This window comes from Pleurodeles waltl, chromosome 10 (genome assembly GCF_031143425.1).
Source record: "Pleurodeles waltl isolate 20211129_DDA chromosome 10, aPleWal1.hap1.20221129, whole genome shotgun sequence".
In the NCBI taxonomy this organism is placed as follows: Eukaryota; Metazoa; Chordata; class Amphibia; order Caudata; family Salamandridae; genus Pleurodeles; species Pleurodeles waltl.
Window position 1 is genome coordinate 423,160,309 of NC_090449.1, and position 25,891 is coordinate 423,186,199.

Sequence of the window (25,891 nt, forward strand, 5' to 3'; positions counted from 1 at the left end):
TCCCCCATTCCCTCTAAGAAAGAGGAGCGAATCCACTGACTTGACCCAAAAAGAACATTGTCGTTCTACCTTGACTGCACAAAAGAGTTCTGGGTGGACAACCAACTATTTGTGGGATATGTGAGAGCAAAGAAAAGTCGGGCAGTACAGAAACAAACCATTTCACGCTGGGTCGTTCTCTGTATAAATATTTGCTACGATCTGGCTACAATTGCCCACCTGCTGAGGGCTTATGAGGCCATTCCACCAGAGGAAAAGCTGTAACCATGGCGTTAGCTCATGGAGTCCTAGTCCTGGACATCTGTCGCACAGCAACAAGGGAATCCCTGCACATGTTTGCCAAACACTGCTGCCTGGACAGTCAGGTCCACAGGGACATGCTTTTCACTCGTTCAGTCCTGCAGGACTTTCTGGTTTAGAAAATTGTCCACAGCCCACCGCCAGGAGGATATGGCTTGGATATCTATTCAAAGTTAAGGAATCTGCAGGTCAAGTCTCTATCAGATGTTACTTACCTTCAGTAACACATAATCTGGTAGAGACTGTGGGGGTCATTCTGACCCTGGCGGTCATGGACCGCCAGGGCCAACGACCGCGGAAGCACCGCCATTGGCATGGGCACTGGAGGGGCCCCCAGGGGCCCCACGACACCCCTTACCGCCATCCTGTTCCTGGCGGCCAAAACCGCCAGGAACAGGATGGCGGTATGGGGGTCGGAATCCCCATGGTGGCGCAGCAAGCTGCGCCGCCATGGAGGATTCCCCAGGGCAGCGGGAAACCGCCGGTTTTCCGTTTCTGACCGCGGCTGTACCGCCGCGGTCAGAATGCCCATGGGAGCACCGCCAGCCTGTTGGCGGTGCTCCCGCGGTCGTTGGCCCTGGCGGATTTTACCGCCAGGGTCAGAATGACCCCCTATATCTATCTGCAGATTCCTTACCTCTGAATTTCCCAGGCGTCAGTCTGGATCCAGAAACATTTGCTTGAGCGGAACCCCTGCGTGCGCTATCTGGTGACTTTGTTCAGTTCCGGGTGGCATAGTCGGTGTCGTTGGTGCCAGATGTAATGTCACGGTCACCTATATAGTCACCACACAGGCATGCAGACATAAGCTAATTTATTCACGACTTTCCACGCCAGCAGCCCAGAGCCATGAAGCAAACTGTACATTGTGTGTCAAATTTAGGGCCCTGAAAACGGGATCACCCTGACCCTACAAATCTGTCCGCAGAGCAGGGAGGCAAGGATGGGTGTTAGGAACCTCCAGCTAGATACTGGGGGTCATTCTGACCGCCAGAAGACCGTACAGCGGTCAAAAGACCGCGGCGGTCATTCTGACTTTCCCGCTGGGCTGGCGGGCGACCGCCAAAAGGCCGCCCGCCCGCCCGCCCAGCGGGAAAGCCCCAGCAACGAGGAAGCCGGCTCCGGACGGAGCCGGCGGAGTTGCTGGTGTGCGACGGGTGCAGTTGCACCCGTCGCGATTTTCAGTGTCTGCCAAGCATCTTAATCTTAAAGGGGCCCCCTAACAGGCATGGGCACTGCAGGGGCCCCCGTAACAGGGCCCCACAAAGATTTTCAGTGTCTGCCATGCAGACACTGAAAATCGCGACGGGTGCAACTGCACCCGTCGCACCCCTTCCACTCCGCCGGCTCCATTCGGAGCCGGCATCCTCATGGAAGGGTGTTTCCCGCTGGGCTGGCGGGCGGCCGGCCTTCTGGCGGTCGCCCTCCAGCCCAGCGGGAAACCCAGAATATCCGCGGCGGTCTTTTGACCGCACAGCGGTATTCTGGCGGTTCCAGCCAGGCCGGCGGCTTCCGCCGCCGGCCGGGGTCAGAATGACCCCCATAGCCTCTACCAGATAATGCATTACTGAAAGTAAGTAACATGTTCTTTGTGGCCAAATGATGACCCGCCAGTCAGTAGGTGGGCAGTTGCACTTGGGCAGCATAATAATAGGCATGGAAGTTAGGGGCACAAAGGCCCCATCTGTCTCTAGGAGCAGGAGCTTGGCTAAGGATATCTAATGCTGTGCAGTCCTGGTAGTAGGTTGTTTGAAACGCTGAATGCTGGAATAATGACTGGGGAGGTTTGTGAAGTAGGAAACTAAGCTTTGGAGGACGACCATTTTAGAAAGGGTTCTAGGACCCATAATTGTTATTGGGAGGGTGTTTCAAAACACTAGTTGAGCCCGGAGTGTTTGTATAGTCATACTAAGTTTCCTATCCAGCAGGTCTCCGTCCTACCAAGATTGCTCTTCAGCAGGTCTCTCGGTGGATAGAAATTTTTGGTGCCATGGTATTTAAAGGATAGAGATGCTCATTGAATATGGTCTGATCCAAAAGTAAGCTCACATGCAGCCACACTCAATCTCAGAGGAACAACCATGATTTTGTGGCACTAAACTGCAGGCTGGTCAGGTCCTAAAAGGCTTCCAGTACGCAGGCGATAGGCCTGAGGTCCGTGCGGTAGGGACAGAGGTATAGTAACACACCATCCGCATACAAGGAGATGGTATGTAATACGTCTCCCAACGGTATCACCTAGTCTACCCCCTGTTGCCTGCAGTTTAATTGCCAATGGTTCCACTGTCAGGATGAACATGAGAGGGGAGAGGGGGCAGTCTGGAGGCAGCTCTTGAAAGATTTGATAGAATTCTATCCCCGTATTTTCAAATATGATCTCAGACAGTAAAGGCTGCAAAACTGGGTTTTCTACATTCGGACAATAGTGATCACATGTCCTTTAATCTTGTGGCAGTTTAGTCCTAAGTTAGTTAAGCGCTAAGATACACCTCTGGGTGTGAGTCGCTGCACTGTAATAAGTGGTAATAACATAACATAACCAGGCCTATTCCTGGAATCCTCTCCTGGAAAAGCAGATACTTTAAATCCTTTGGGTCTACATTTGATAACTATATCAAATGTAGACCCAAAGGATTTAAAGTATCTGCTTTTCCAGGCTCCTGAGCTGCCATATTGGCCATTTTGGCTGAAATCTTATTTCACAATTTTTGCTACTAGTTACTAAATCCTTCCCCATATCAGTTTGGACCCCTGCTGTCACACCCATCAGGAGATGAGAACCCTCAGATTTCTCCATCAAACTCTCTCTTGCCTTTTTGTGTAGCAAGAGTCTCCAGCTATGGCAGTTGGTATAGAGAGCTAGTCACTGGTCCAATGATTTTTTCTTAAGCGCCTCTGGGAACCTCATCACAGACCTTAGTTCAGTACTGGGACAGCGATTTCCCCCCCCCCCCCCCCCCCCCAACCTTAATGATAAGCTCAGGTTGCGGACCTTTCCCCTGTCTCTTAGATTGCATCATTATACAGATAATAACAGTAATATGTAGATTACTTGGGCACAGTGAGAAGTCATTCTTCATAGTCTTTAAAGACAGCTTGCAGAGACTGAGAAAGCGGCCACCATAAGCAAGAGATACTGAGACAAATGATTTTATCTCCACTGTTTTTTAATTATTTTAGCCAACTCAGATGCCTACTAAAAGTCAGTTTAATACTCAATTTATTGGTCATGGGGTTTAACCTTGACCCCAGTCATACAGTGAATATAATTCATTGTTGTTCAACCATTATTCATATTGTTCACTGTTCAGTGTTGTCCTAGCTTACTTTCAGTTCTTGCAATGGACTGTCTCCAGCTTCAATTTTTGAAAAAAAGAAACAGTCTTGAATCCCACAATCCACATGGATGTGAGCATAAGTCATCAAAGCCATCCTTTGCCATTGGCTGGGCCTCTGAGCCCTCTAGTTTCCTTAACACTTGGTGCTCCATCTGCTCACCTCAGTAATGTTGTTTCATTGTATTCAATGATCCCGTTCTCTTGTTAGCGACTCTTGGATCTCTCAGTCGATGCTCTCCCTTGACTCTGTTGAGCCTCCATGCCTCACGTCAGAAGATGAAACCAGTTGTTCCAGCACCACCAGTGGCATCCGAACCGGCAGTTAGTCCTTCTACATTGGTCAACACCAACACCCCACAACTCAGCCAGTTCTCTGCCCTTTTCCTCTCTGTGAATGTGGCACACAGCAGCAGGTGCACGGAGCAGATCCTCACTTCAGCTGCACTCATACAGCAGGTCAACCTGTCGGGGTCTCAGGGACAGAGACCCCCAAGTTGCCATCCATGAGCACTTTAAGAAGGTTTGGGAGGGGATGTTTTTTGGGGGTGGAGGCAAAATTCTTCAGAAGTGAATGGCTTCCCAGACATCCTGGGCCTGAGTAGCAAGGACCACTCTGGAGCACAGGCAGAAAGCTGCTCTTCTAGATTGCTCCCGGCAATTTTCACAGGTTAGAGGTTTCAGAGCTATTATACATAGAAACAAATATCAGTTTGAAGGGATTTAAACCAATGCTGTATAGACAGGGGTAATGGAAGAATAATATACATTCTTCCTAAACCATTGGTAAGTTCCAAAGTATTCATATTTTACTTCCGTGAAATATACTTGTCTGCTTGGACATAAAACTAGCAAGCACGGACTCCCATAAAGCTGGTTCTTGCAATCTACATGGAGGTGACTTAAGCATGTGAGTGTGAACCCTGGATAGCTCAGCTAAAAACCTAGCTCACCATGTTCTGACAATATAGTACTGCACAAGGTATCTGTCAGTAGTTCTATCCTCATATATACATGGTGCTACCATAGATGTGCCACACAACAGTTCGTTAATTGTTCTTGTCCAGGGGAAACTCATCCATGTTTAATTGCTTGTCCACTGTTTAAAAAAAATTCTGGAACCTTTGACAGGGCTCAGTAAAAGGACCTGTTGTTGCAAATGATGTCTGTCTCTAAGGCCAGAGCAAGAGAAAAGGTAGAAATAAGATGAAAGCAATATACAAGTAAGATAAGTGTTCTGCAAAAAAATAGAATGTCAAAAAGCTTCTTAGTTAAAAAGATCAGCAGAACTGAGTGGAAAAGACTAACCAAGAGACTTAAGTAGGAATTCTAGGGTGTGCAGTTTTTACGTGTATGGGGACGCCACTTCTGCTGGGCCTTCATGTGATCGGACTGCTTTGGCCCAAGGAGGAGCAGCAAGCAAATCGCTGCATTCCCACCATTGCCACCTGCACTATAAATCTCCTAGAGACATCCCTCAGTGCAGGATGCATCTGGGCCAAGGGTGAGCCCATCTGCTCCCATCCTAGCCTGAACAAGACCGGACCAGCACCCCCTTGTTCATTTGGATTAACTCAGTGGACTGCCTCAAGAGTTGTACAATGGGCAAATAGAAAGCTACTGCACTGCCAGAGCCCTACATTGAGAAAGAGGGCTCATTTGTTAAACTTACCTGGGGTAAGTCATCTATTCTCTCCTGTCTTCAGCGGTGGGGGCACTCACTGACGAAATTATCATTGAGCAAGAGAAACTATTCTTGCAGGCAAATGTCAGCCACTCACACTCTACTCGGTCCTCACCCTCTCCCCAAGATAACGCTGCTTTAGCTGCAGAAACCTGGTTTCTGTTCCTCCTTCAGGCACCGGAGCCACTATTAAGACCCAGGCACTTGTGCATCAGCTCCTCCTAATACATCTGCTAGTTGGGAACTGTCTTCTCTGGAACCAGCACTGCCGGCTGCTAAAAGGGAAAAAAGGGGAAAAAGAGGGCTCCAGATTGAAACCTCTTACCGTCAACTTCTCTCCGGATTCAGTGCCCATGAGGGCAACCTGGGAAGGAGTGCTAAGTTACAGGAGCTTCTGGATGATTTTTATTTGAAAGTTGAGACTGTATTCAAAAGCCTTTTGGAGCCCATTGTAACTTGTCTGGGGCAGGTTGAGAAATTGGCCTTAGAAAATGGCAAGCCCGTCGTATCACTCTACCCAGCCAATGCCAGACAATGGAGGGCCCCACACCAACCCAGGTGGGAAGGAGCATGCAGCGGATATAATCCCATCACAGGGGCCCCCCCAGTGGTTAGGCATTTTGCCTAAAGTGACTGGCAACCTTGGCTCACATGTTCCTACACCTAGCTCAGTGGTGATTGGAGAAACTTCCTTTCAGGACAGGCCAGCTAATGGCACACTTTCTTAGCCACTCTTGCAAGGGCTCTCAGGTAAGGACTCTGTCTTTGCCGATAGAGCTGGACTGAACTCACCCAATCCTGAGGTCATTATTAATCTTTCACCTGCATCTACTCCTTCTGTGGTGGTGTTAGATAATGGGCCCTCTCCCCAGAATAATAGCATGGAGGGTTATTCTCAGCTCAAAAGTAAGTTTACCCACTGGATGAAGTTTCATTCTTCCCTGACACCTTATGTGTGCAACTGGATTAACATGGTGAGAAGAGTCAACTTGATTGGCAGCAAAAGGAAAGCTTGTATAGGAGATTGCATGATCATCAATTTTAATCAGCCTCATGTTGCTGTGCGTGTTCTTGCATTCGATCTGAGGGGCCAAGAACGAAGGCAGTCCACCCTGCAGTGTCCATAATGGGACACAAGTATCTTGGACTCTTTACATCCTGACCTCTGTACACATATTTGCCCCATTTGGCTCTCTAGACTCCTGTGATTAACTTAGCCAGTTTTATCCCCCATGTAGCCCAACATGGGACCCTGGTGTTTCTGTCATTGCTGACCTTGCGAAACCTGCTGCCAACACCTTTAATTTGATTAGTTGGAATATTGCAGGCCTAGCAACCAAGACTGATGAGCCTTCCTGGCTTGACTATGTGATTAATTTTAGAGTGATTTGTCTACAGGAGACCTGGGTCTCCACTAGTTGTTTTTTGGAAGGGTATAAAACCTTTTCCATTCCTGCAGGTGAATCCAGGTCAGGTCGGTCCAAGGTTGGTTTGGCTGTTTTTGTGTCCTTGACTTTGCAAGAGTCTATTAGCAATTTCATTTTCCTGTGTGGGCATTCCCAAAATCTTGCTGTTGAAGTCGTATAATGCCAAGCAATACCCCCAAGACATGCACAATTTTCAAATAACCTTGAGGGGTCCAAATGGGCCTCAACTCATGTTATCTTGGCAGGGGACTTTAATTGTCATCTGTGCAAGACCCCCACTGCCCCTGCCAACAGACAGCAAAGATGCTTGCTCCCGGAAGGCCTCCACATGAAACACATTTCCCAAGGAAACATTCAAACCTCAATCTTAAATATGCATGACCTAATCTCTTGATTTGAGAAAAACGGTTCATTCTGACTCGCCAAGGGTCAACCCGACCTTCATAGCCAGTGGTTGTGCCTCATTTATTGATTTTGTTTTTGTTTCATCCCCTACTTACCCTATGATCTCAAAGGTTGGCATTGATTATGGTCACTTTAGTGATCATAATCACATCTATACATCAGTTAGTTGGGGATTCTTGAGAGGGGAGAATGGTCACAGGGTTTGTGGTGCAAGGAAACCCTCAAGGCAAGGTAGGAGACTCTGGTACCTGCTGAGTGTTGTGGTCAGGTTTTGTTATCTAGTTGTGTGAGCAAACTTTGGATTTGTCTAAACAATGCTTCATGTCTAAATGAGGTCCTAGATACTTTTGTTTCCATTGCCAATGTTATCTCAGAGTCCCTCACCCTCCAGACAGGTACAAAGTCTCCCTCTGGTCCTAAATGGTTTGATAAAGGATGTTCGCAAGCTTCTAGAGACTTAAGAAAGGCTTTTAAAGCCAACCCCAGAGACCCCACCCATATCACGACCTGTGGGAAGAGATATAAGCTTGAAGTAAGGAATTGAAAAAAAAGCTTTAAGCGATGCCGCTTTGGCCATTTTTTTGGACCAACAATGTCTCAAGAACAGCACAAACTTTTGGGGCATTATTAATCAACCAGGTTTAGCCCCGGGTGATGCCCCCTCACTTTCACACCATATTGTGGCGGAGGATTGGGTTTCCCATTTTGAAGGGTTATCTAATGGTGAGTTCAGAATTGGATCCTCTCTGGATATACCAACATTTGATGTCATTGAATTCTGTGTTTTCTCTAGATGAAGTTTGGAAGGGAATCTCTGGATTGACTAGAAACAAAGAACTTGGGCCGAACAGGATTGCACCCAACCTGCACCTGAGTGACCCTGACCTATGGACCCTGATCTTGACTCACCCTTTAAATGCAGCTGTTAAGCTGCCCTGTCTCCAGGGCCAGTTCTATCATTGTCGCGATTTTTAAAGAAAGATGATTAAGACAACCCTTTATACTACGGACCTATGGGATCTTCATGCCCACACAATAGCATCTTTTAGGTACACTAACGATTTGACCTGTACATGCAGATTTAACATCAATGGGGGTCTGACAAGGGTGCATCCTTGTACTCTTCCTTATATATTAACAACCTCAAACAGGCCTTAGTGAATGCCAAGGTAGATTGCCCGCAGGTTGGAAATCAGTCACTCCCCATTCTGCTATACGCAGATGATGCAGTGTTAATGGCAAAAACTCTAAGGGGTCTCTAAGACCTTTTAATCTCCTTTGAGAGATTCACAGATGAGTGTGGTACTGAAAATTCTGGACCCGTGTTATAAACATTGTCGTATCACAACGATTTTGGTATCAGCAGACCGAGAATGATTAGAATAGTATGCACAAGCATTGTATTCATATTCGGGTAATGAAATCACCCGAATATCAGAGTTTCCGTCCTGAACCCTCGTGTTCCATTTAAACGACAGCCATTTTGTGATTGCCCTCACATAGGCCAATGTCTAATGCTGAAAACGAGTCTGAAGGACACGTACATCTTTGCTGACTCCTCTGTGACCTGGGCAAGCTGACGCCACTGCCTGAAGCCAAACCTGTTCGGCCAGTTTCTTTCCCAGTGGCCGAATGAGATTAGTATCAAGGCACAACACTTCATAAAACCTTTCATCACACACAAACCATGCCTAATCTTACACGCACCTGTCCCTGTTTCTTTCTTTATGACTTGCTTTACAAGGAGGAGGTGCCTGTTTATATTGGGGGTCCGTTGATATCTGATGAAAGTACTGAGCCTTGCCGGGTAATTGATTGAGGGCTGGACAAACTGAAATATGGGCTTGTCATCATAACCCTGCTATTTCTTTGTAGTGAAAATATGTGAATGGTCAACTGTAAAATAAGGAATGTTTGCCCAAAGCATAATATTTTGTATAAAAGAGAAGGTTAGCTTTGCAAGAGCAGCAGTCTCCTGAGAATATACACCGTGTTGTACTTCTAGGATACCTGTTACTGGCTGCAGCCAATAAACAAGATCTTTGACTTCACCAAGAAGACTCTGTGTTTCTGTAGTCTGAAACAGGAAGGACTCGAAGTCTTAGGGTGTGTTCCCTGGCACCACTGGGTTCTAAAAAACCCAGTACTTCATGAGCTAGATTTAAGCAACAACAGCGGTAAATCCCATGTGATTGTGGTGGGCCCTAGCTCTACAAAAACCCAAGTTTTTAAGGTGCGGACACAGGCTCTATCCTGAGTCAACGTTTTCTTGTATATGGGTGTCATGTTTGACTCGGGGTAGTGCTGGACTCCTGCGTAATAGGAAAATGGCTGACATGGAAAGAATCAATGCAGCAGTCTGAATGGGAAGGAAGCCGATTAGTGCCTTAATGCAGGTGTTTGGGGCAAATAGCGTCTCAAAAGCCTCCTATGGGTCCCCAAATGTGACTCCTATGGGAGTCACATTTGGGGTTACGTCGAGCAACGCTCTGCAGGTGGTAGAAAACGAGTTTCTGAGGCAACTCCTCAGGGTCCCACAATGCATCCCATCCTATATAATCCATGAAGAATTAGGGGCCAAGTACCTCACAAACTCTATAGCCCTACGTCCTTTATTATGCTGGCTAGATTCGTGGGCTAAGGGTGGACCCCAGTTAAACAAAGCAATCTTAATGGCTTGTTTGTCCCTTGATCGTGCTTATTGCATACCTCGGCTCAAAAATATATTAAGGCCTCATGTCAGAACTAAGGCAGGGTAAAGCTCTTTACTAACCCAGAGGGGATTGTCAAGGCTGACTGTACTTGGATTAAGGATAATGTTTTGAAGATGAGGTCCCTGGACAGAGAGCAGGTGGCTTTACAAAAGCCTTCGGGGCAAGCTACTTGATGTTGAAATCCACCCTATCCATGGAGCCATACCTCACTATGGGTACTGTTAATCATGACCAGTTCCTGTTCACAAGGTTCATGTTAAATTTGCTACTCTAGCTGCTTACATTCCCTCTGTGTTGGCAGGGTTCTCTTCCCCTAGCTCCCTGTGGTTGTGGCCAGACATCCCCGCAGGTTACAATGCACTTTATCATGTTCTGTAAATATTTTAAAGTACCTAGGAAAGTTTATATTTTGCCCCTTTTAAAAGCTCATCATTTTACTCAAGTGCTTGATGTTTTTACAACTGCTTTCTGCTGACTCAATTTTTTACGTTGTTTGTTTTTTAAAGGCTGCGTTGTGACTCAGGAACTTAATGGGTGACTGAATATAATGATAAGTATTTTGGCAAGCACACCCTTGTGTTGTGCTCCCTCATGTATTGTTCCTGGGAATTCTCACATTTCCAGGTGATAAGGTTTACTCACACTTTCCTGCTGTGGCAATGACTCTGGATTCCCCTATATCACCACAGAAAGAAACACAAATAGACTGATGAATCACGTTGCATGCTTCCCCCTTAGTCTCTTCCGGTCTAATGGCAAATAACCCATGACATGCCTGAAAATGCATTCCTTACTCTAGCTCGCAAGTTATACCTAGTTAATTCATTCATATTTCTAACTTATAACAGAGGGGCAAAAAAGGGATTGAAGGAGCACTGTTGCTTCAATGGATGCCTATTATTTGAACATCTCTGTCCTTACCGTTTATTATTTCCTTAAGATTACTAGTTGTTACCTAGAAACAGGTTTATGAAGAAAATGTGATTACCAAGTCCTTCTAGTTTGCTCCTTCTCCAGCATGCTATAAAACCATAACCACTTCATGTCTAGCTGTGAAATATGCCTTCTCAGCCTACGAATATGAACTCCTGGAGGGCCGGAGCATGAGGAGTTAAGACTAAGCACAGGAGGGTAAGCAGCAACAACCTATAAATGCCTGATTTTCTGGTAGTTCTCAGCACAAAGCTTCTCTTATGAAGATTGCTTAGTATAATGAAATTGTAGCATAATGCAATACAGTTAAAAATCAGTTGATTGGAAAACAAGCGTGTCCACCTAATGATGAGAGTCATTAAATCTGCAAATGGCCATGAAAAATGAAACCAAATACATACCAAGATGCATGGAAACACACATTGTATATAAATGCCCAAATTACGAAAAATAGTGGTGAACACCCACAGATATGTCTGAAATGAATAATGCCATCATGCTTGATTTGGTGATCTTTTCATTTAGAAGTTAGAACTCCTTTTTATGAGGACCACAAATGGTGTAATCAATGTTGAATGTTGCCAAACCTGGTTTGGTGGCCTATGTGGTTAGAAATCTTGTTTAAAACACATTAACAAATGTTTTAGTCCCAAATACACAGAATACATGCGTTGGTTGAAATAATTTAGATTTTTCATTGTACCAAAAGTACAGGAACCCACAAGATGATTGGTTGGATTATTGCAGTATTCTGGACACATGAACACACCAAGACAATGTAGCCCAACCTAGGAGAGTAAGGCTACACCAAGTTGCAGCAGCGCCTCTTATGGTGATACCAAAGACCATGAACCTGTTTTTGATTGGTTGTTGGAGCCTCATGATATCCTCTGCCTAATGAGTCAAGCACAATATTAGAATCCTGCAGAAAAGGGTTAAGGTTTGGAGACACATGGGTTTGTGCAAATGTAACATGCAAGCATGCCAGTATGAGTGTGATAAATTTGTATAATTGCATGATGTCCCACTTACCTTGTGCCTGGGGGACATCTAAATCTCCTTTGTGACACCCTGCCAAGGGTCTAAAGTAATTTGAAATAACAATACCTTGGTTGGTGGTGTTTTCCGTATATGACGTGTGTGTGCATTTTGTTTTGTAGATACTTAAGCCCTTTGTTGAATTCCTGGTCTGTCTTCCTGTTATGCTTCTAAAAGGTATTTCCATGTATTGCTTCTCTGTAGAAGGAGAATCCGCTTGTGTTTTCCAATGGGACACTGAAACTTGGAGGTGAAAAAGAGCCAACCCCACGACCAAAGAAATGGCCCATAAGCAATGTTCAGGTTTCTGGGGCGCTGTACATTCCTGATGCCTTCATCACTGGAGGATTATATGAAGAGGAGGATGGAGAGCTCAATCTTAAAGAGGTCAGGAATCAACAAGAGGCTCTTCAAATGTGGTTGTTATTGGAAGACCAGGGTTAGGACAAAGGTCTAGATTGAGGGAAAGGCTCCTTGAAAATGGGGCCTTGGTTTCTACCATTGCTTTATTGTAAAAATATATCTTGCCATGCAGTGTGCTACCACCTGTGCTGGGGTGCTTGCAGGCCATGTATGGCTCCAACCATGTACCTTGTTTCTGCTTTGTAGTGGTATTTTTTTCTAGTGTCTCAGCCATGACCAGCAACAAAATCTACTACCACAGCACACTGATGTCACAAATGTCCCTTTAATGCACCATGATCCTTATAGTTTTTACCTTTGACCATTGCTTCCAACCTAGGACAAAGATCACCGGACAGAAGCAGAGACTGTGAAGAAAAGGGTCACCTGGGACATTGAGCGATCCTGTTATATAGATCCTGGTGCAGTGATAAGGTGAGTAGCCACGGTCACGTGAAGCTATTGAATCTTCTCCAGAATGCAAGCGATGATTATGTGGAAGGAAAGGTTATAATTGTAAGGGATTTATTATCAAGTCAATTGAAGAGAAAGATAGACATTGCAGAAGCTCAAAGTATATTTTTATGTTATTAATGTCTTAAGCTCCTCTACCCCAAAACAAACAATGGAAACTAGAGGAATTTAACAGTCTGAATACCATTATAAAAGTTTTTTAATCAAAATAGAAGATTTGGAGCCCACGTAGATGTATAAATTACTCTTTGATGCATCATTCAGCTGATCGGGCATTCCCTATGCCCAGAAGCAGGTCTGTAAAATGTTTTTATGAAAGGAAAGCTGTCACTTTTAAAGTTTCAAGAGAGTCCCAGTTTGGACTATCCTTCTCGTACATAGGGTTCCTCAGCTACTTCCATGCCACTGTACATTTCCATTTTTCTACCTTTTGGCAGTATGCATAAATCAACTATTTCAGGAACTTACCAATTTGGTGGCTTGGTCATTCAGGTCCACCCTTCCTTCCTGAGGAATAACTGTACTGCCCTTTCCTTTGTATTCTATATATTGGACAATTGTCAGTTAATAATTCATGCAAGGGCTTCTGTTCCGTTTTTGGAAAACCACCATTCAGTGAGTTTCTGCACTCTATATTCTGGAGATTGGCTCAGGTTAGTTCGGTGCAAAGACATTCTCAATATTATGTGCATCACTGAATTTTGACTAAATGCACATTCCCAAAGTAACATTGACCTCTAAGTCCCTCAAGCATTCAAACCATCCCCTTCCTATAGGTAGTAAAAATTAGGTGGCAACATAAGTCATCCCCAAAGACTCACTCTATTACAGGTTCTCACCACAAGCTATGACATATTTGAAAGCCTTAAAAGTGCCATCACATGGTCTTCTACCAACATTTTCCACCTGCACACTTACCATAGGGAATTTCAATGTAGACTGTGTCATCCCTAAACCTATGCAATCCTAGAAAACTTAGCTCACCTCCACAAATAGCTCCATACACAACAATGTTCCCACCAACAAACAACAAACGCAAGATACTTAAGTGCATCTTTGTTGATCCCAGCTTCATCAAAGGATCCTCCCTATTTCCGCTGATGGGTCTGTTCATTTTTCAATTTCCTTCCACATTCCTGTCCTCACATAGGTCACACCCATAAAGACCCTACTATGGAAAGATTGATAAGCCCTAGTAAATGCTATCACCAAGCAAACTCCAGTGCCTCATCATTCCCAGAGTAAAATAACTTGTATTATCAGTCAACATCATCAAGTAAAAGTAGGTTACTTATGTCCTCAAGGGTGCCATGCTGCTTCTTGACACCTACAGTGACTCCTAGTCACTTCCTGGCTGCGTTTGGCTCAGTTGTTTCGGCTTGCAGTAAGCTCCAAGCCTATTTCCTCGTCACCACATAATGAGTGGGACAGCACCACGGCCTATGGCATAGCACGTAGTGCGATGGCCATGATGGGAGCAGTAGTTCCCTTATTTGAAGAACTACATAAAGCTGACACCGGTGTTCCAAAACTCTGGTACATGGGAAGTAGTGGGCTGATGCGCATCATTTATTACAAATGTTGTAGCGCCATAGTCATGAAAATACAAACCTGATAGAGACTTCTAGCTGCAGATTCCTTACCTTTAGAATTTCCAGGTGTTAGTTTGGAATCCGGAACTTTTTGCTCAGTAGTACCCTTGCGCACTATCGGGTGGCATAGTTCGGATCCGTGTGGTGTCGTCACATCATTGGAGCCATCTGTGACGACACGGTTGCCTATAAAGGCACTACCCAGGCGCACATATGTCAGTTCTTTTCCTTCCATGCAGTTTAAGCTCAGCGCTACCACGATCTGAAGTCGTGCTCGGATTTCCAGGCCATGCCTCCAAAAGCTTTGTGGGAGCGGTCCCTGAAGCTCATGGTGGTCCAACAGTCGACATCGGCCAGCACACCTCCTCGGAGGTCACGGTCCCGGTCGAGGAGAAGGTTGTGGGACTGCTCCAGGAGCCTGATGTCCTCTTCATCCCACTTGAGTTCCTCCGGGCTTTCGGGGAACAGGCACAAGAAGAAGAAGTCCAAGCAGACTTTGACTTTGTCTTGCCCATTGGCCGACGAGTCAACTCAGGAATGTAGACGTTCCAGGCATGGTTCAGCAGAATCTATGGCAGGGCCAACTCTGCACTTTCCTCCTTTTCCAGGAGCTAGAGCGACCCTAGCTCATCTTAGAGTTTTATGAGGCCATGCACCTTGTGTTTGAGCAGGCTGGCCCCACCAGAGTACCCTTGGGCCCCACATGGTCGGCAGAGTCCCCATCAGGTTCCACGTTGGTGGCTTCGGCCTCAGCTTTGATGGGGCCTCATGGATCCGAATCCCGAATGGCGCCAGCCTCACACAGTCCACCTTCTCTTGTGCTGCTCACGACATCAACGCTTCAGGAGCCACCAGTGCCCACCAGTGGCGCGAGCCCCATTCTGATCACCGATGATCCAGAGCTGGAATGACATTGTATGATCCTGATTTCGGCGCCAATAGCACCCACAGGTCGCACATCTATGTTTGAGCATTTTCCTGAACAGCCAGGCACTGGTGAAAAATGGTAGGGGTCTTTGGACCCTCTAGAAACCCACTTGGAGCCATTGGACTGGTATGAGGAACTATGAGAGGCCAGTGGACTGAACACCTCTCCAGATACTGGTGTGCTCTCTCCTTCTACAGCGGCTACAGAGAAAGGTGCATCATATGCAATGGTGGTGCGTTGGACAGCAGAGGTTCTGGACCTAGATCTGCCGTCAGTGCCAGTCAGGACTAACCTCCTGACAGAGGTGCTTCAGCCGGGAGCGTCCACATCGGAACTGATGTTGCTCTTTAATGAAGCCCTCACAGATGTACTGCTGGGGACGTGGTCCAAACCCAGCACAGGGGCTCCTGTAAACCAGATAATCTGCCTCCTCCATCACCTGGCTCTGGGTGACCCTAATTTCCTCACCGAACACTCTACCCCAGAGAGCTTGATAGTCCAAGCATCTACATTCTATGGCACCTTCCCTCCTGCACCTCTGGATAGGGAATCCAAGAGGTTGGATGAGTTTGCGAAGAAGATGTTTTCCTCTAACCACCTGGTATTGAGGTTGGCAAACACCTCATGCCCTTTGGGCCATTTTTCCCACACTTTGTGGGATTCGGAGGATGCGCAGGCCATTCTTTCCTAAGTGGGTAAGGACAGGAGAGATGCAGCAAAGTTTACCATCAGGTGTGGTTTGGACATGACTGACTTGCAGGGTAGAGAGATTTCGTTGATGGTGGCCCTTCGACGCCACACCTAGCGTCGTACATCCGGCTTTTCGGCAATGTCCAGGCAAATCTCATGGACATGCCCTTCGATGGGTCCCTCCTATTTGGCAGAAAAGCAGACTCGCTGCTGGAGCGCTTTAAGGACTCCTGGGCTACAGCCAAGTCCTTGAGCCTCTCGGCGACCCCTCACCAACAGTCTGTCTAGCGCCCCATTTGAGGCTTTGGAAGGGGCGTGGCACCACTCCATCCGCAGACCAGCCACCATCCTCCGCCAGGTCAACATCTTGTGCAGGGATGTGGTCGTGGGGCCTTCAGACCCAGAGGGTCTGGCCAGAAGACGTCCGCCACACAGACCTCCATCTCTACAGTGTGCAAGCCCTCCTAATGTGATTTTGCAAGACCATGTTCATGCAGTTGGAGGGAGGATTCAATTTCATCTCCCTCACTGGCGGCCCATAACATCGGACAAATGGGTCTTGCAGATCATACAGAAGGGCTATTCCCTTCCAGTCTTTCCCTCCACCAATGCCTCCCTCAAAAGAACGGCTGATTGAGAATCACTTGGTTTTGATCACCAAGGAGGTTGCGGCTCTCTTGGCCAAGTGAGCCATAGAAAGGGTCCTGATATCAGAAGTAGGCAGTGGTTGTTATCCCTGCTACTTTCTGATACACAAAAAAGAACAAGGGCCTTCACCCTGTTCTGGATTTGTGGGATGTTAATCTCTTCCTCAAAAAGAAGAAATTCAAAATGCTCACTCTGGTCTTGTCTGCCCTAAACCAAAGAGACTGCATGGTAGCATTGGACTTGCACAGTGCGTAATTCCATATCCCCATCCTGCCTACCCGCAGGCACTAATTGCGATTCAAGTTAGGTCACAAGCACTTTTGGTTTACCGTGCTACCCTTCGGCCTTACCAGTGTCCCTCAAGTGTTCATCATGGTGAAGGCGGTAGTTACAGCTAATCTGTGCAGGCTAGGGGTTTCAGTCTTCCTCTTCCTCGACAACTGGTTATTGAAGGTTCCTTTGCCCCAGGCTGTCGTCACCCACTTTCAGACTATGGCGAGCCTCCTGCATTCACTGGGGTTCAATATAAACATGCAAAAGTCACACCTGGCTCCCTCTCAAATGTTCCCTTTCATCTGAGCTGTTCCGTTTTGAGCCTATCCTCCCGAGCAGTGAGTCCAGGATATTCCAGTTATGATTCCAATCTTTCTGCCTCTTTCCTGGATTTTGGTGAGACAGACTCTGAGGCTGCTGGGCTTCATGGCTTTATGCATTCTGTTAGTAAAACAAGCTAAATGGCATATGAGGGCTCTGCAGTGGAACCTGAAGTTCCAGTGGGCACAGCATCAAGGAAATCTCACCGACATGGTTCAGATCTCTGAAAAAACTGCAAACGATCTGCAATGGAGGTTAAGGAACTGCGATTGGGTTGGGGGCAGACTCCTCTCCCATCCCCAACCAGATTTCACAGTAGTGGCAGATGCATCACTTCTGGGATGGGGTGACCATCTAGGAGAGGTGGAGATCAGAGGCCTCTGGTCTCTGGCGGAATCTGGTCTCCATATCAACTTACTGAAGCTCCGGGCGATCTGACTTGCATTGAAGGCATTTCTTTCTGTTGTCAAAGGGAAGATGTTGCAGGTGTTCATGGCCCACACCACCTCAATGTGGTACTGCAACAAGCAGGGCAGTGTGTGGTCATGGACTCTTTGCCAAGAGCAAGAGGCCTTGCATCTCTGGACATGGCTGGAACAGCAGGACATAAGCCTTGTGGTTCAGCACCTTGCAGGTTTTCTGAATGCCAGGGCGGACAAACTCAGCTGTCGATGCTTAGCAGATAACGAGTGGCATCGCCATCCGGAGGTGGCAAAAGAACTCTTTCAGCAGTGGGGAGAGCCTTGGCTAGATCTGTTCGCCTCCACAGAGAACGTGCAATGTCAGCAGTATTGCACTTTGGAGTTTCCAAGGTGTACTCGCTTGGTGACGCTTTTCGTCACAAGTGGAGCTCAGGCCTCCTGTACACTTTTCGGTCCATATCACTTCTGCCCAGAGTTCTCAAGAAGATCAGGAGCCACCGGGCCCAAGTAATCCTGGTGGCTCCAGACTAGGCACTGAGAGTCTGGTATCCTGAGCTTATGAAAATGAACATCGATCCTCCTATTTCTTCTGCTCTGTTTATTCGGTATGAAAATTATCAACCATACAAATAAAACAAACCACAAAATACAATACACTTTCAAAAGTCATTATCCAAAATAAACATTCCTGCACATACCCTATCCATTAAATACTTAAAACAAAGTATTAAAAACAGATCATTAAACCAGATTCAAAGACCAATTTGCCATTTTACACGTATAAAAAATTACATTACAGAATTTTGCTAAAAATATAAAATATTGCAATAAAAATACAGATTAAGACTCAGGTTGAAAAGGTCTACCAAGTTATTGCTCCCTTTAGAAAAGACCCCACCCTCTGCCACAACAGCGCATCCGAAGCCATACACAGCCACTGGAAGGCTGGGCGGTATGGCACAAAACCTCTCTCCTTCAGTATGGAAAGTAGATACCAACGCCAAAACGGGTCATAAAAAGCCCAAAATAGAGAAAAATGGACTAGAGTCTGTAAAGACACTCCATCACAGGGGCATGGTTTTATAGTTTCTTCATCAAACTGACCAAGCGGGAAAAAAAAAATAGCTTCTGATAACCCCAAAACGGAACCGCGAGATAAGAATCCTTTCCCTCACATTTCTTATCTCCAAAAGATAGGCCTCAGGACCCACCCCAATCTTTAACATTATAAAATCCCTAATTGTATCCTTCCTTAATTCCTCCGCCTCCCTCTTGGCCCCCAAAAGTTTGGACAAATTCTCCTTAACCCAACGTTTATCAGATTTGATCAGACTCTCTGGAGTCTCATATATACCTGGCCGCCCCAAAGCGGGAGATACTTTTCTAATATGCATCAGCCAGGGAATATCCTTCACGCACTCACTTGCCATACAGGCCCGCAAAATCTCTCTATTAAAAGCGGGAAACTCATTCGCCCAGATAGAGATCCATAACATAATGGGAACAATCTTAATGGTATCTTCTATAAAATCTAGGGTCAATTCTGCATGCAAGCAGAAGCTGGAAACGTTTTGGCCAACTCCTAACAACCTCCTACAGAAACAATTTTCCTCTATAGCAGGGACCCTCTTTTCTATGTACCCCCACAGAGATGCCCCATACAGCATGACTGGGAGACACTTTTGCCTATAAATTTCAAACAGAGCCTTGATAGGTTTATTACCCACCCTGGCAGCAAACTCAAAAGTGGCACCAACTGTTGAATTGAAAAGCGCCACTCTCCCAGCAATACAAGATTTCCAGGAACCCTTATCATCGAAATGTATCCCTAAATAAGAGAATTCCTGAACCTTGCTAATCGCTTGCTCATTGATCTTCACCTCCCCCACCCTACTGAGTGGATTCCCATACACCATAAAGTGTGATTAATTGCAATTTATCTCTAAATCCAGGGCTGTCATAAAGGTTTCATGAGCTCTAACCACCTCTGGAAGGCCATTCATAGTGCGGGCCATAAGTACTGCATCATCCGCATAAATCAAATCCGGGATGTTCTTTCCATTTATTTTAGGGGCATCCTTGCAGTGTTCCGCCAAAAAGTTGAACAGCCCATTTGTGTACAGAAGAAAAAGGGTGGGAGCCAGGACACATCCCTGGCGCACCCCCTGCCAAGCTCAAACACATCCGAACATTCCGCATTTGCCCCAACCCTCACATTGGCATACGTTCCTAAATGGAGGTATTGAAGCAACTCCACAATTGAGGAGTCCATTCCCAGCCGGGTAAGCTTCTCCCATAGCTTAGACCGATTGACCTTATCACAAGCACAGCTAAGATCCATGAATGCTAAATATAAGGTGCCTTTCCTAGCTTGAGTATATTTCCCAATCACCATCAACAAATTTAGGCACTGTTCCTGGGTACCAAGCCCTTCCGTAAAACCATATTGTACCCGGCTTAGAATTGCATTTTCAGCCATCCAAGCCTCAACACCTCAAAATAATCCGGCCCAAACTTTTGGCTGAAGAATCTAGAAGAAAAATAGGACGATACAACTTGGAGTCGTTCCGATCTCCCTTCTTATAGACAGGAATAATACACGGCGATCTCCAGGTTTCCGGGATACCCATACTCACTGCGGCATTAAGGACATTTAACAAAATTTGCTCACATAGCTGAGGGCAAGATTTGTAAAGATCCATTGGGATAGAGTCTGGACCAGGGGCTTTATTACTAGCACTGTCCTGAAGCGCCTCCTTAACCTCCTCAAGTGTGAACCTAATATCTAAATTAGGGTATCCTACATATTTTCTCTCCCCTTTCCCTCCCAGAGGACTCCCCTGAAAAATGCTACAAAAATGGCTGACCCAAGCCTCGGATGCAATATTACAACCCAGCCCCTCCGATGTTTCTGATTCAATGGGACCCCTATTAACAACCTTCCAAAATAGGCTAGGGTTTTTAGACTTTACTGCACATTCCAGACTCTCCCTGGCTAGCTCCTTTAGCTTTAGCTTCCTTGCCCTTACAACAGATTTATACTGAGCTCTAGCTACTCTAACATGGGCCTTATCTCTAGGGTTTTCATTTAGGGCCTTCCTCAGAACTTTCTTAGCCTTGTAACAGGGCTTACTAAACCAACCACCCTTACACTTGCTAGAGGACTGAGCTGCTGCAGTTAGACAATCTTTTAAAGCTTTGTTCACTCTAAACATAGCATCCATAAATTCCACTGAACTGGGGGTTTCTGCCAGAAGCGTACCCGTGAACAGATTTAGGTTATCACCCACCACCCTTTCTGCCACTAGTTGGATATTTACCTGCCTCCAGCCACGTCTTCTACCCTGATCCTTTGCCCTTGCTGAGACTGGCCCTCCCCTTCCGGATTTATGTAAAATCTCTGGGGAGCTAAAACGAACTGTGAGGGGGTTATGATCACTAAAATACTTCTCACCCACCTCCCCATGCTTGACCAAATTCTTTAAAGATGGAGAAACAAATATATAATCAGTTTTTGTGCCTAAACCCCTACCTACAAAAGTTGGAACCTGATAAGTACCCACAGCTTAAATATCACAGAAGTTCATAAGGCCCATTGCCCTTGATCAAACTTCTGCCCCTGGGGTCCTGTGATCCATCGGCTGTATATACCTCCTGATCTACCTCAAAAGGGTTCACCACTGTACTATACTGCCCAGTCTTTGCATTGAAATCTCCTGCCACAACAGCACAGAATTCCACACCCACCTCATCCATTCTGCCCCTAAGTGTCTGGAGAACCGAGAAGAGGACATTAATTTGACACCCAGAGTCCCAGACAGCGTTGTAAAAATTTATCAGTAGGACATTACATTTGTTAGGAAAAAACACTCACACAATCAGTATACCCTGATGGTTACAATTGATTTGGAATGCTCTCGCTATTTTAGAAAATCAAATCAAAGTATCTAAACCCCCATTGGGGCCGAATAGCCGGAACTGCAAACCTATGATAACCATCCCAGGCAGGTTGCCCATCTGACCAGGTTTCTTGCAACAGGATAAAATCATACAGAGCCAGGTACCTAGTCCATTCATGGTCTAACATAATCATAGTAGCATTTGAGGGATTATCTAAGCACTCACTGTATTTCTCTACATAGTGTCAATCCACCCCCTCCAAGTCCCGGGTTCTGGTAACTTCATTCCTCATACTGATTCTCTGTGCAACGTCTTGGCCTTGATGTAGATACCTAACGTTCCCAGACGAGGTCCCACCAAATTCATCAGGCTGTCGTATATGAACATTAAAAAAACTCAAATGGACCATGCCGATCCTCCTATTAGGCTGCCCCTTCGGGAAGATCTTATGTGGCAGCAGGCGAAGGTTCTCCACCTGAACCTGTCAACTCTGCGCCTTCATGCGTGGAGATTGAGCAGTGGCAGTTGACACACTTCGACCTTCCTCCCCAAGCCTGTAAAGTTATTCTGTTAGGCAGGCGTCCCTCAACCAAGACAGTATATGCCTGCCATTAGAAACACTTTGTGAATTATTGTACTGAAAGATCTATTGGTCTTCTTTCTGCTTCTCTCTCTGATATTCTTTGTTGGAAAGTACCCTCTTTTTGGCATGGTTACCCCCACTGTTTGCCAGCTATCAGTGTGCTTAGACTGTGTTCACTGGGATCCTGTTAACTAGGACCCCAGTAATTGTGCTCTCTCCCTCCGAATTTGGATACCTTGGACCTTTGTGCACTCCACAATTGGCATACTGGTGTCCCCTTATAAGTCCTTGGTATATGGTACATAGGCACCCAGGTCATTGGGACACCATGGGTCACCCAAGGGCTGCAGCATGTATTTTGCCACCCATGGGAGACCCATACAAAATGTGTCTGCAGGCCTGCCACTGCAGCCTGCGTGAAAAGGTGCATGCACCCTTTCACCATACGTCACTACACAAGGTCACTGTAAGTCACCCCTGTGGTAGGCCCTTCCAGCCCAAAGGCAGGGTGCAGGTTCCTGTGTGTGAGGGCACCCCTGCATGAGCAGAGGTGCCTCTACGAACTCCAGTTCCAATGCACTGGATTTCATAAGTGCGGGAAAGTCATTTTACCTGTGTACTGGCCACAGGTCACTCACTACCCGGGGTCCACCTACATAATGGTAACTCTGAACCTGGGCATTTTTGGTGTCAAACATGTCGGAATCATAATGTTGCCAGTATTGGTGGCATGATTCCATGCACTCTGGGGCCTCCTTAAAGGACTCCCCCAGTACTTCTCCTACCAGTCTTTTTGAGTTTACGGACAGCCCACGCTGCTGCCACCCCTCAGAAATGTTTCTGCCCTCCTGCTGCCTGACCAGCTCCGGCAGGGGAAGGCAGAATTAAGGATTTCCTGTGGGAGAGGGAGGCAACACCCTCTCCCTTGGAAATAGGTATTACAAGGCTGGGGAGGGAGAGCCTCCCCAAGCCACCGGTTTGCTTTGAAGGGCACATTTGGTGCCCTCCTTGCATAAAACAGTTTGCACCAGTCCAGGGACCCCTGGACCCTGCTCTGGCGTGAAACTGGACAAATAAAAGGGGAGTGACCACTCCCCTGTCCATCACCACCACAGGGGTGGTGCTCAGAGCGCCTCCAGGTAGCCACCCTGTTCTGCCATCTTGAAAACAAGTTGGGCAGAGGCCCCTGGGGTATCTGAGTGGCCAGGACAAGAAGGTGACGTCAGTGACTCTCTCTGATTGGTGGTCACTGTGCAAAGTGACCAAGCCCCTTGTTAGGGCTATTTAGGGACACCTTGCGGATGGATCCCCAGGTTCGGTGTGCAAGTCTCCACCAGGACTTCTCTGCATTGTCCTCTTCTGCTCCTGGCCACTGGAACTGCAACTGGACACTTCAGGAACCGACAAGACTGCAACAACCAAGACTACCTTGTGCTGCAACATTGTTTACCCAGCTCCTTCTAGCAACTGCAACATTTCCCGGGCTGTGCATCCTCTGGGGTTAGCAAGACTTCAGCTGCACCAAGAAGATAGGAGGAATCTCCCTTGGAGTGAAGGAGTCACTCTCCAGCATCTGCAAGCACCTACAGCATTGATGTCTGGCTGAGTGGATCTGCCCTCCTCTGGAACTGTGTGGATCCTGCAACACAGGTGGTGGTCCAGAGTGGTCCCCTTGGTCCTCTCTGCCCTCTGTCCATTTTGGGAGACAGTGAGCCCTTGCCTCTCCTTGCAGAACAGTACCCCTGTGCACCACGACTCTTGCGGCAACCAAGGCTTGTTGACTCCTTCTCCAAGGGATCTTCAGGCACCTAGTAGCCCCGGCCTCTAGCACTTCACCCTTCCAAGGACAGTCTCCTATCTGCTGCTCCAGCAACATGAGACTTCTCTCCAGATGTGCTGATTGGACTTCACTGCAACTTACTGTGCCTGCTGCCAGTGGGCTGCCTGTAGGGGCTGCAACTGCATCTGCTGGCTCTCCCGACTACTGAGGGTCAGCCTGGACTCCCCTCCAACGGTCGAGTCCCCTGGACCTTGCTGTTCCTCCTCCAACTTGCATTTGCCAAGGCTTGGTAGTGGTCCTCATGACCACTGACTGACTGCAGCCCGGCAACCAATGTGGGACATCATCTGCATGGCTCCAAGGACTTCCCTGCAGCTCCTGGGCTCCACAGCAGATCTTCTACCTCCCCCGTCGACCCGAATCTTCATCCACAGAAGGGTGGGTAGTGGCTCCTGCCCTGTCTGGACTCTCCATCGTGGACTGTACACTGTGCCCTTCTTTTACAGGTCCTCTTCTTCCAGATTCCACCTTTGGGTTCCTATTGGACTAGTCCTGTTCTTGCACAATCCATTTTCTAAGTCCTCTGGGTAGTCCTTGGGTACTTACCTCTGCTTTCCTGGTCGCTGGGGGTCACTTTGGTATTCCCTTCTTGGGGTCCCATATTCTCCCAGCTCCGCTCCCCTATAACGACTCCATATCCTTGGGTGGGGGACTTCACTTCTCATTCCACTATTTTAGTATATGGTTTGGTACTCCCCTAGGGCCCTAGCTATTTTCTATAGCTTCTTACCAATGCTTGTTGTTTCCTATGCTAATTCCTAATTATATATATATATATGTAGTGTGCACTTACTTCCAGTTGGGGGACGGCCTATAAGTAATCTAGTTCAGTGCTACTGTAATAAAGTACCTTTATTTGTGTAACTTTGGTTCCTTTCAGGTGTGCTAAGCTGCTGTGTGACTGCTGTGGAATTGCAAGTGCTTTACACTCCTCCTAGATAAGTCTTGGCTGCTCATCCACAGCTACCTCTAGAGAGCCCTGGCTTTCTAGACACTGTCTGCATTCACTAATAGGGGTTGCCTGGACCTGGTATAAGGTGCCTTTATCATGCCTCAGTGAGACTTTAATCTGGTTCTCACCTTCCTCATGTGTGCGCCCTTCGAGCCTTTATACAATTGCCCCCTCCGGCTGCTCACCATCAAGACAGGTAGTGGCAATAACACGTGGTAGGAGGGTGAGTGAGATGCAGGCTCTTCCATCAAAACCTCTGTATCTCAGCATGTTTTTGGACATGGTAGTGCTTCCCACTCATGCCTCTTTCCTCCCTAAGGCGATGACCCTATCCCACCTGGGTCAGAACATCACCCTGCCCATCTTCTTTGCTCCTAAGCATCCCTCTAAGGAAGAGGAGTGACTCCATCAACTAGGCCCAAAAAAAGCATTGTTGTTCTACCTTGACTGCACAAAAAAGAGTTCCAGTTGTATGACCAACTCTTTGTGGGGTACGTGGGAGCAAAGAAAGGTCGGGCAGTGCAAAAGCAAACCATTTCGCGTTGGGTTGTTATGTCCATGAATATATGCTATGCTGTGGCCAAAAAGCAGCCTCCTGAGGGCTCACTCCACCAGGGGCCAAGCTGCTACCACTGCCTTAGCAAGAGGTGTACCAGTTGTGGACATCTGTCAGGCTGCAACAAGGGCACCTCTGCACATGTTTGCCAAGCACCAATGCCTGGACAGTCAGGTTCACAGAGATGGACATTTTACTCGTTTGGTGCTACAAGAATTTTTAGTTTGAGGACAGTTTGTCTGTAGCTCACTGCCAGAATATTATGACTTGGATATCTATTCTAAAGGTAAGGAATCTGCAGCTAGAAGACTCCATCAGATGAACAAGTTACTTACCTTCGGTAACGCATTACCTGGTTGTTCTGCTTTCCTACATATCTCATATCCGAGCTTACAGAACCTCTCTGGAATGCACTTCTGAGTTCAAAGAAGACCTTTATTGTTGTTAATTCTCCCCACCCACAAGTTCTTGAGA

At 46.8% G+C, this 25,891-nt stretch overlaps 1 protein-coding gene across 3 annotated transcripts in view; it reads left to right on the forward strand.

Moving 5' to 3' along the window:
- Nucleotides 1-25,891, forward strand: part of CFAP70 (cilia and flagella associated protein 70) — a 947,035-nt gene that overhangs the window by 229,711 nt on the left and 691,433 nt on the right. For all 3 annotated transcript variants that reach the window (XM_069210675.1, XM_069210677.1, XM_069210678.1), the window contains 2 exons: nt 12,041-12,223; nt 12,579-12,673. In XM_069210675.1, the coding sequence (XP_069066776.1) occupies nt 12,041-12,223; nt 12,579-12,673 (278 nt within the window). The remainder of the gene's footprint in view (nt 1-12,040; nt 12,224-12,578; nt 12,674-25,891) is intronic.